Genomic DNA, 9,956 nt, shown 5'->3' with positions numbered 1-9,956 from the left:
GATGTACGTACTTAAAATTATATTATTCGTCATTTTATTCTGTCGACTAATTTCATTTGCCTGCAATGTAATTTATTGCTAGATACCTGCCTATATCGATTTTAAACCACAACATCCACGAGAGAATTTTTGCTAACTAAAAATTATTATAACATTAAATCTATGATATTATCATATAATATAAAATAATGTATGTGTAATAAAATAACATTTAAATTTGCACGCCTACGCATAGGCAGAATATAGAGAAAAATGTTAAATTTACTGGCTGTCCCTGTATATTCAACAAAATAAAGTGATTGATTGATTGATCCTATCTACTAATATATAGCCCATTACTATTTCTATTACTATAACTTCGTGTATGTTCAACTCATTAGTGCAAAAACTCATTAAGTAATAATAAACTGAAAACTTTGAAATTCACTTTTAGTTTTTTAATATTGAAAACCCCAGGGGACGGAGATTGTTTGTGTTGGACATAAAACTCCTTTGTTATATTGACATATATTATTGTATATAAAAAAGAGAAATCATAATAATAAAAAGACGACTGCAAATAAAATGGTGTTTCCTTATTTGCCCTCTACATAAATAAAATCCCAATAGTTTGTAATATGGATTAATGATACAATTGCTAACAATTTACCATGTCAGTTTGATTTCCACGAGGTCTCCCTGGAAACTATCTTGATAACTTTCTGGTAAATTTGTCACAATGAACTGACTGACCTAGACTTAAGTTTTTATAGTAATAATATTAATAGTAAATATATCCAACGACATAACACCGTAAGTACCTACATATACAATATAAAACGTTATTGTATTAAATGGTTATTTAATACGTAGAAAGTTTAAAATTAAGTACCATAATCAATAAAAAGACATTTAAAATATTGTTCATTTAAAACAAGATTTGAAATATTATTATAAGCGCCATCTATTGTACATAATGTATACCATCAAGTAAAGTAACAGACATATGAGACAGCGTCATCTAGCAGTGTTCGTCTAAACATTAGTAAGAAGCAACTTTAGTAGGAAACGTACACGCCCGAACGTGTAGAGATTATTATACTACTCAACGCTAGATGGCGGGACAGAAATGGTAGTGAATATAATATGATTCAATTTATTCAATTCAATTTATAATTTTACAAGCGAGTATTAATTCCGTATGTAATAAATAAACTTTTGGATATAAAACTCATTATTATTTAATTGCCATATATTTATGTATATAAAAAGAGAAAACATATTACTAAATAAAAGACGACTGCGAGTCTCTCAAAAAAATGGTGTTTCTGTATTTGCCTTTGATTTATGTTTTCATAAATCCCAATATAAAATCTGCGTAGTTAAAGCCCGTCATTAATAAGTCTAGTCATTTCAAATAATACGAAAAACAAAGACATAAATAAACAAAACATAATTTAATATTTTTGTTACGTAAATATACTTTCATTATACTTTCATATGCAATTAGCGAAAAGCTGACTGCAAACGGACACATTTTTTTTTATTTGTGTATATTACAAACAAGTAAGGTATGAATAAAGGAGAGGAAAACGCAATGGAGAGCGCTGCACTGGTACAGGTAGCTATTGGTTTAGGGCGGTAGAAAGCTAACCCGGTTCTAAAGATAAGTTCCGACAGTTCTGGTCCTAGTTATAATCAATACCACAACACAATCTGTACAAAATCAGGTGAATGCTTTCTGTAGCAGTCAACTCTCACATACATGCTTGAGTTTCGTATTTTTAATAAGGCAAGTATTACATACCTACAAACGGCAAAGTACCTAATTTTAATCAACACGTTCGTGATTAACAAAAAAATTCGGGCATTGATAAACAACGTGAAATATTTAAGTTAACAGACCATTTAATAAGCGAATGTGTGTTACATTGATTTTATACTAGAGTTCACTAAAGTTTTTTCCCAGGACATGTCCTAGTTTTTGCAGTGTCCTGGGACGTATTTAAGCAGCGTCCTGGAATGTAGAAATTTATATTTCATTTTTAAAAATTAAATTTAAAAATATAGGTATTTATTTTAATAACACGAATTTAATTTCACCTATTTTCAATACATATTAATTTAACTATTGAAACTCTATTAGGTCCTGTTTTGAAACTGAATTGTCCTAGTGCTCCCAACTTTAAATCCATTTTAAATTTGGGGTTGGCAACCCTAATTTACACAAATATTTTAAGAATGTTAAAAAATAGTAAATTGCTTTAAAAAAATGTGGAATCCGCCCGTTTAAAGAATCCACTTCACTTGCGTAGGAGTACATCGTAAACTCGCTACTTTATTACTAATTTGTCAGCTTTCAAGTGTCCTTCTATTGGCAATATTTGGAATTGCTTGCTCTAAAAATTGTTGTTGATGTAAATTTTTATTTATGAGCTACAAAGGAGGTCGTTATCGTACTTGTAAAGTTTGACTTTACTATTATGGTATCACTTTATTAATGTCACCATAAATAATCAGCTTAACTAGATAGGTTACCTACCTACCTAACCTAACCAATAATAATATGACAAGACAATTCACACGGCGTAAACTAGTCCTAAACTAAGCACTAGCTTCTTTACTAGACAACTGATACAAATACGTTTGGTAAATACATCATAATATATAAAGAAAACCCTCATACCGATACAGACAATAAAAGGTACTCATGAATACAAATATTTGTACCGTGCGAGGAGTAAAACCCGCGTCCATCGGAAGCATGGCGCTGTGTTCAGCCGCTAAACAACCGAGGCCTACACATCTTTCCTGGTGCGGCGTAATATGTAAGAATGCATAGATATGGTGCGATGGTTTTTAGTTACTCCGTCCACACACCACCCTCTGTTTGATCTGTTTCATTTCAAATCAATTTATACTTTCATAAATCATTCTAACATTTTAATAGATCACACATATGACATAACATGGTTTACGAAACTACATGACCACATTTTTTTATTATAAAAACCTAAGTGTTAATAGACATATAGACATTAGTTCTTTATATGAAATTAGCGGTCACCCGGTAGTCGAAATTTGACCGTAATTAAATTCAGTAAGACTAGTTATCGATAAATAAAATTAAAGGCAAACAATATTTATATATCTATACTCAATTTGACCACAGAGTTTAATGATAAACAAAGTGAGTGTTAATGATAAAGTAAGTGTACCTAACATACGTGTGTCGAATACATGGTAATGTGTATAATATTTTTTATAGTATTAATCTGTTTTTTATGTATAAAAAAATATTTGCGTTGTACACTCCTGCTCTATATAAATTATACCTAAATGTGTGAAATTTCTTACTCTTCCGTCTGCTCAATTTTCGTAAAAAGTTTATGCTTTATGCATCAATGTATAATGATTATTATTCCGTTTCTTTATTATTTGCTTACATAGTCCCTACAAATAAAATATATAAAATATTTTATTTAAAAATACAGAAATCTAATTTAAGGCAAAATGAATAAAGTTGCCAATGTTAATAAATAAATTGAATTTCAAATTGCTTCCTAGAAAAAAAGAAAGGTCAGATACATCTGTTTTTTTTTTAATATTCCACAGAAATCGGAAGCCACACGTGCCAGCTAATATACGTTTGGTGTATTTTTTTATGTTATAGAATCAATTGTTGTCAGACCTCGATGACATGCTGTGACGTTCCGAAAGAAATTTGAAATTCCAATTCCTGTAACAAACTTTACACCTAAGTAACTTTTTTGATTAAATTCCTCGAAATATTATTCCTAAAAATCAAATTATACAGAAAAAATAATTATACTTTATTGAGCTGTAAATAGTATTATACAAAGAAACCTAAGTCGTCTATTTGTCCTTCAGAAATAATAAGGATAGATATAATTTAACCAAATTATTAAACTTAGCCAAGGAACCCTCTTGTGTTCGTACTCGTAAATGTATTTGATGTTACAATAACAGTTTATGCCTCTTTTATTAACCGTTTTAACTTTTGTTGGTCATAGAATTGTAACCAGGTTACTACTACTAGTAGCTTAAAAATAATTGAAGGTCAATTAGGTGCTACAATATATAATTTAGGGTCTAAATTTGATTCCCAATACACAAAGTAGCTACATCGAATAACGTAAAATTGAACTTTTTTTATTAAAATACCAAAATAAAATGTCTGAAACGAAAGTGGTCGCAGTTATTCTTTATATCAGTAGCTATCTCCGACAGAAACCAACCGTTTCAGAAATTAGCAAGAACGAACAGACAGTGAAAAATATTTAAAATTATTTTTTGATGTACATTTAGTAAAAACTGTTAATATAAAATTACAAATAAACTGTTCATTTTATTTATTTTTATAGATTATCTACCTACTTAATACATATTTCCGTATTATTCGTACTAATCGATCGGATTTCAATGAAATTTGCGGCAAAACCGAGCTTTATATAGCCTTATTTGAAATAAAGCAAAGGAAGCGGGGGTAACAGATAGTAATAGACGTCTGGTAAAATCGTAAATATCTCAAATTGCTATTCAGTGAGAAGCCATAAAGTTTCAGATTACAACCGCGAAGGGCACTCGGTTTACGATTCATTCATTCCCAAGATTCATTGCAAGACTTTCTGGAAATTGAGTAAAAAATTAACAGTCCATAAACTTTAATTCTATTATTATTTTTTTAATATTACGAACTCTATAAATGCAAAAGTCAACAGGTAGCGAACATCTGTATTTCCTCTCATCGGTATAAAGATGTTGATGACCATATCAACAATACTTTTTGGTAAAATTATACTGACTCAAAACCCATGAACCGAAGGTTTTATCTATACCACAGATAATACAATATTACATATCTATACCTACATTGATGGCCTCGGTGGTCTAGCGGTTTAGCATACCGCTTTACTTCATTGCGGGTTTGATACCTCGCATGGTGCAAACATTTGTATTCATGAGTATGATTGTTTGTATCGGTCTGGGTTTGTTCTATGTATATTAAGTATGTATTTAAAAAAAATCAAGTATTTATGTATTCAGTTGTCTAGTACTAATAACACAAGCTCTCCTTACCGTGGAACTAGATGGCGCTGTGTCAATTGTATTTTTATTTATTCTTAGATATATAATATACCTGTATATAGTAAGCAGAACTTGTATTGGTACTAGTCAACGAATAAAAAACATAGATTTTAAATTAATTAATAATATATGTCCTTAAAACTGTAGGTACCTAGCTATACTGCGGCGTGTCACCAAATATGAATCGAATCCTCTCAAATTTACGTAAAAACTTTACGTAAAGAATAATCAACATCTAAACTTCCATCCAGTCTCACAATATTTCGTGATTATATATTAATTAGACTGAGTAATACTGCCTTCATATAGTCGTTTCAATAATGACATTCCACCTTTATAAATTTGCCTAATAAGCTACGGCTATGATGTGGCTTAACACAATATATCAATAAATTATCTTATTATAATCCTTTATGCTATCACATAAGGACGAAAATCAATTGCCTGTAATAAATAACACCTACACTATTAGGGTATAGAGTTGACAGGTCAATATAAACAAATATGTTCCGACCACTTCGCCTAACAATAACAAATAATCCATCACTATAAGAAATGTGAGCACAACATTTAAATACCAGTCAATCAGTGTATGTAATAAAAAGATCATATTAGGTGGGAGCATTTCTATTATTAATAAATCATTAACAATAAAAAAATGTTCCCTCCAATAGGAGTTTGGGTCATATGTTGAGTTTCCTACAGTTTCCACAGTAACCAATATCTTTGGTCTAAAAAGATCTGTAAAGATCAATATTTTTTTATTTAGGTACATATCATTCTAAGTTACGCGGTTCCGAATTATTTTTACCCTAGATATGTCATTATTTATCTATTTAGTGTTTTAATTAATATTCGATAAGAAACAAATATAAAAACTTTTATAAGCCTTTTTATAGCTATACTATAGCTATACTACCTGTAACTATGTATACTGTAAATAAATAAAATAATATATTAAGATATAATATTATAAAAACATTACTTAATAATAAATCATCAATTTAACTTAATGTAAATAAACGGACGCATTCTATAACATTGCCGCATACTTTCTAAATAATCAAATTACTGAGTCATTAATAAAATCAAAGGGCACATCACTCTTAGCGCCCACATGAAATCATACGGTTTATTTACGTTCCATAGTAAACAGCCCTAATCGCCGACAGAGACAATAACATACTTTATTACTTATAAAAGAAAGAGACGGCACTAACCCCATAACCACGCCCATAACACACCAGTCACCGTCGATTGGTTTCAGGGCCCAATCTATACACCATCAGTCTTCCATCGCCTCTCTCCTAAACAGCAAGTTCATTAATTCACTTTGAAACAATTAATCAAAATAACTAATGATCTTAAGTGAAAAGTGTCAGTGAAATGGATAATTTCGAACAACACAACGAAGTATCCACCTCTTATAATAATAACAACTTGAAACACGATTATAATGAATGCAAAAACGGATATTATGACTATACTAATGAGTTCTACGATAAACATAAAAGTGATGTGTCAAATGCTTGTTATGATCAAAAGACGAACTATAGAATAAAATTAGAAGAAAGTTCAGCGTTAAATCAGCAGAATTTGAATACCCCATTCTCTGTTAAAGACATTTTGAATATAAACCAACCACCAAATTATACTTACGAACGAAACGATTCCTGGAAAAGCGACAGAGAGAGGAAAAACTATGAATACGACCCTGTATATCATCAAAACCAAACATATTGTCCGCCGGATTATTTTAATCAAATGTACCCAAATGTGCCTGTTCATACAAATATGGAACATTATTGGAACCAAGAGATGTACCATGACCCTAAAATAGATGATTATTATGGCTACAATCCATATTGTCATAACTTGTACCATCAGAATTATGAAGTGCCAGAATTAGTAGTTCCTACCCATCATTCACTTCCAGAACCGGCACCCAAATTAGAAATGGAGAGAGAAGCAGTCTCTATGCCGGTCACACCAATTTTAGCTGCGAAAAGAAGTTATGATGATCGAAGTATACAGGATATGGAGAGCGTGACATATTCCAGTTCGGAATCTTTCAACAAGTCACCTTCGTCGCCTCGAAAGCATATTAGTATGTATATTTTCATAACTTTTGTTTATGTTTAAAATAGAATTTAAACTATTGTACACAAATTCAATTTTATTCCAATTTAATGTTATTTTGATAAAAACTATAGATACTTATCAGAATTATTTTAGGCTTACCTACTACTGTCAATATAAATTGCCTCACAGTTTTATTCACAATATTTCTTCCAATATTTTATTACTTTTAATAAAGATAATTACATTAAAAATAATAATAATAATAATTACACTCGAGAAGTTACACAATCCCATCTAGTCCCGAGTTAAGCAGAGCTTGTGTTGATACTTCCATACTTTTTTATAGCAAATACTTGTATAACATACTTAGAAAATACCTACTTAACATTCGTTCATGTTTTTGTCAACAGAGGCCGCTGTGAACAGCAAGATGGAAAGAAAAGATAAAAATGCAAAACGAAAACCTCGAATTCTGTTTTCACAAGGTCAAGTCCACGCCTTGGAAATAAGGTTCCGAGCTCAACGGTATTTGACCGCACCGGAAAGAGAACAGCTGGCTAAAGCACTGAATCTTTCACCCACACAAGTGAAGATTTGGTTCCAGAATAGAAGATACAAGAGCAAAAGAATTAAATCTCCTGAAGTTTCGACGTCGACAGATGCGAAACCAAGCAAAAATAGTGGCCGAAAACTTTATAAGCATGTAGATGATGAAGTAAATCCATCTGTAGCTAATTACGATACTTATGACCCCGAAATTAATTTAGAGAAGAACTTTAATAGCAATGTTGAAATGTCTTCTACCATATATTTTGACGATAGTTTGAATTATGATGAAAATATTGAGGAGAGGTATTGCACTAAATTAATTATTGATGAAAATGTAAACACATCCGGTACACAATACGTACAAAATAAAAATGTTTACGCCTCTAACATCGATGGTACTGTAAAAGATATCTATAGCGAAGAAAATAAGAAATATTTTCCTGTAAATTACGTTTGTTGATAATATTTAGTTTAACTTTTTTCACTGTCAGACTGATTACCAAAGAGTATTATAGTGTTATTTTGTTACTATTTACTAGATATATAGATAATATTTGTAATTCAAGCATGCTTGTGCAATGCTAACTCTCTCAGATACTTATAAATGGCCAAAGTATTTTAAATTTTTATTATTGTTTTGTAAATAAATATAAAGAAATTCATAAAAGGTGTATTATTTACTTTTTAGGTTACTAAGACTCTATCCAAATAAGTCTCACCATCTCAACCATCAGTACCTCCACGTTTTTAATTAAACTTCCAAAATAAATAAATAGGTTTTGATTATAATTATAATGTCTTCACGACTGTCAACCCAGAGTAGCGAGAGGGAGACTGAGGGGTTGGTAATTGCCTACGCCGCGCCGTAGTAAACGAAACAATTGACATTCCTACAATTGAAATTTATATTGTATTTAAAATGGGCTATAAAATTAGTATTACTTAAATAATCATATTTTCCTTTGATTGTTACTTATTAAAAAATTTACTTACGTTAACGCCTACTTTATATATGAAAACTTGTTTAAAATCTACAAATTTCTTAAATATAAATTAAATATTAAAAATTTAAAACACAGACTTTCCGATTAAATTCGACATTGTAATTGCGTATAATTATATTATATTCATTGGTTTACCTGGAATAAGATAATTAAAAGTCCTTTTTATCTAAAAATATGTAATAATGCACACATCATTAGGCCCGGTTGAAAAAGGGGCCAACTTAATTATATTTATAAATATATTGATTCGTATTTCAAACCAGTTCAAAAATGCGTACCTATCTACATTGTAAATTAGAGTGTATTTTTGTGTGCACTCCTGTGATAGTCCAATACTAATTTCTTCTTATATTATAAGTATGGCCAATCAAAAGTTTTTTGATGTCGTAATAAGAATAATCTAGCGACAAAGAGAATATTCTTACGACATCAAAAAACATTTGACTTGCACAAATATGCCTTAGATACCTGTTTCTTAAAAATCTGCTCCTAAACAATCAAATGTTTAATATAAATTAACTAATAGTGCTTTATTCTGCACTTAACATATTGGGTACTCTTTATACTGCGTGTTGCATGTTTTTTTGTTCAATTTGTAAAGACAAGTATTATCTGAAATTGCTACCATACCGCGCAGCAAGTGAGATTGTGAAACAGCCCGGCGGGCCCGGCGGTACTGATTTGGCGTTAAAAACGCGTCGTTTATTTTTCCGCCGTAATGTTACAATAACCGCTTTAGTCTGATACTTTAATGAGTTGAGTAATAAATTTAAATAACTGTAAAATTTTGTTTTCACTTTGTTAAATTTCGAATAATGCAGAAATTAATACTTATTCCTTTTCGACTTTTGATTTCAATATACAAGAGAGAATCGTCAACTTATTTGGCACTCCCAGTAAGCAAAAATAAAACACTTTAAAATACTTAAATTTAATTAGAATTAATTAGGATAAAGTTAATTTTCTTTATGGAGCGGTGCGTGAAGCGCGCAACGGTCATTGAAATCAGATTTGCCCTTTTTGTAAAGATACTCCTGCAAAACGGTCAAGATAGAGTTCCTTTGAATAAACGCGCCCCGCTCAACATGACCTGGTGTGTAAACATCACACCGGTAACAAACCTAGTATATATTAGACTTTGACATCTATTTTCATTTTTATTTCATTTGCAGATTATAAAGAAACGCAACCAACTTAAACGCCAGTCTATGTTGTATGGAACATCATCCCCTA

The 9,956-nt window shown here is 30.6% G+C and overlaps 1 protein-coding gene across 1 annotated transcript; it reads left to right on the top strand.

Annotated features, from left to right (window-relative positions):
- Positions 1-6,393: 6,393 nt before the first annotated feature.
- On the top strand, positions 6,394-8,322 carry LOC131845415 (homeobox protein MOX-2-like). Its single transcript, XM_059194479.1, has 2 exons — positions 6,394-7,195; positions 7,581-8,322. The coding sequence occupies exons 1-2, from the start codon at positions 6,475-6,477 to the stop codon at positions 8,177-8,179; spliced, it is 1,320 nt and encodes a 439-aa protein (XP_059050462.1). The 5' UTR covers positions 6,394-6,474; the 3' UTR covers positions 8,180-8,322.
- Positions 8,323-9,956: the final 1,634 nt, after the last annotated feature.

This window comes from Achroia grisella, unplaced genomic scaffold (genome assembly GCF_030625045.1).
Source record: "Achroia grisella isolate CSIRO2021 unplaced genomic scaffold, CSIRO_AGI_Agris_v1 utg474, whole genome shotgun sequence".
Classification (NCBI taxonomy): Eukaryota; Metazoa; Arthropoda; class Insecta; order Lepidoptera; family Pyralidae; genus Achroia; species Achroia grisella.
The sequence above is the reverse complement of the archived record's forward strand: the minus strand, read 5'-3'. Positions and strand labels throughout refer to the sequence as shown.

What these genes read in the sequence shown, in the direction of transcription:
- LOC131845415 (XM_059194479.1), top strand. Translation starts at nt 6,475, where the DNA reads ATGGATAATTTCGAACAACACAACGAAGTATCCACCTCTTATAATAAT. An exon ending in GTCGCCTCGAAAGCATATTA is followed by an intron (nt 7,196 to 7,580) that starts GTATGTATATTT and finishes TTTTGTCAACAG; the next exon opens with AGGCCGCTGTGAACAGCAAG.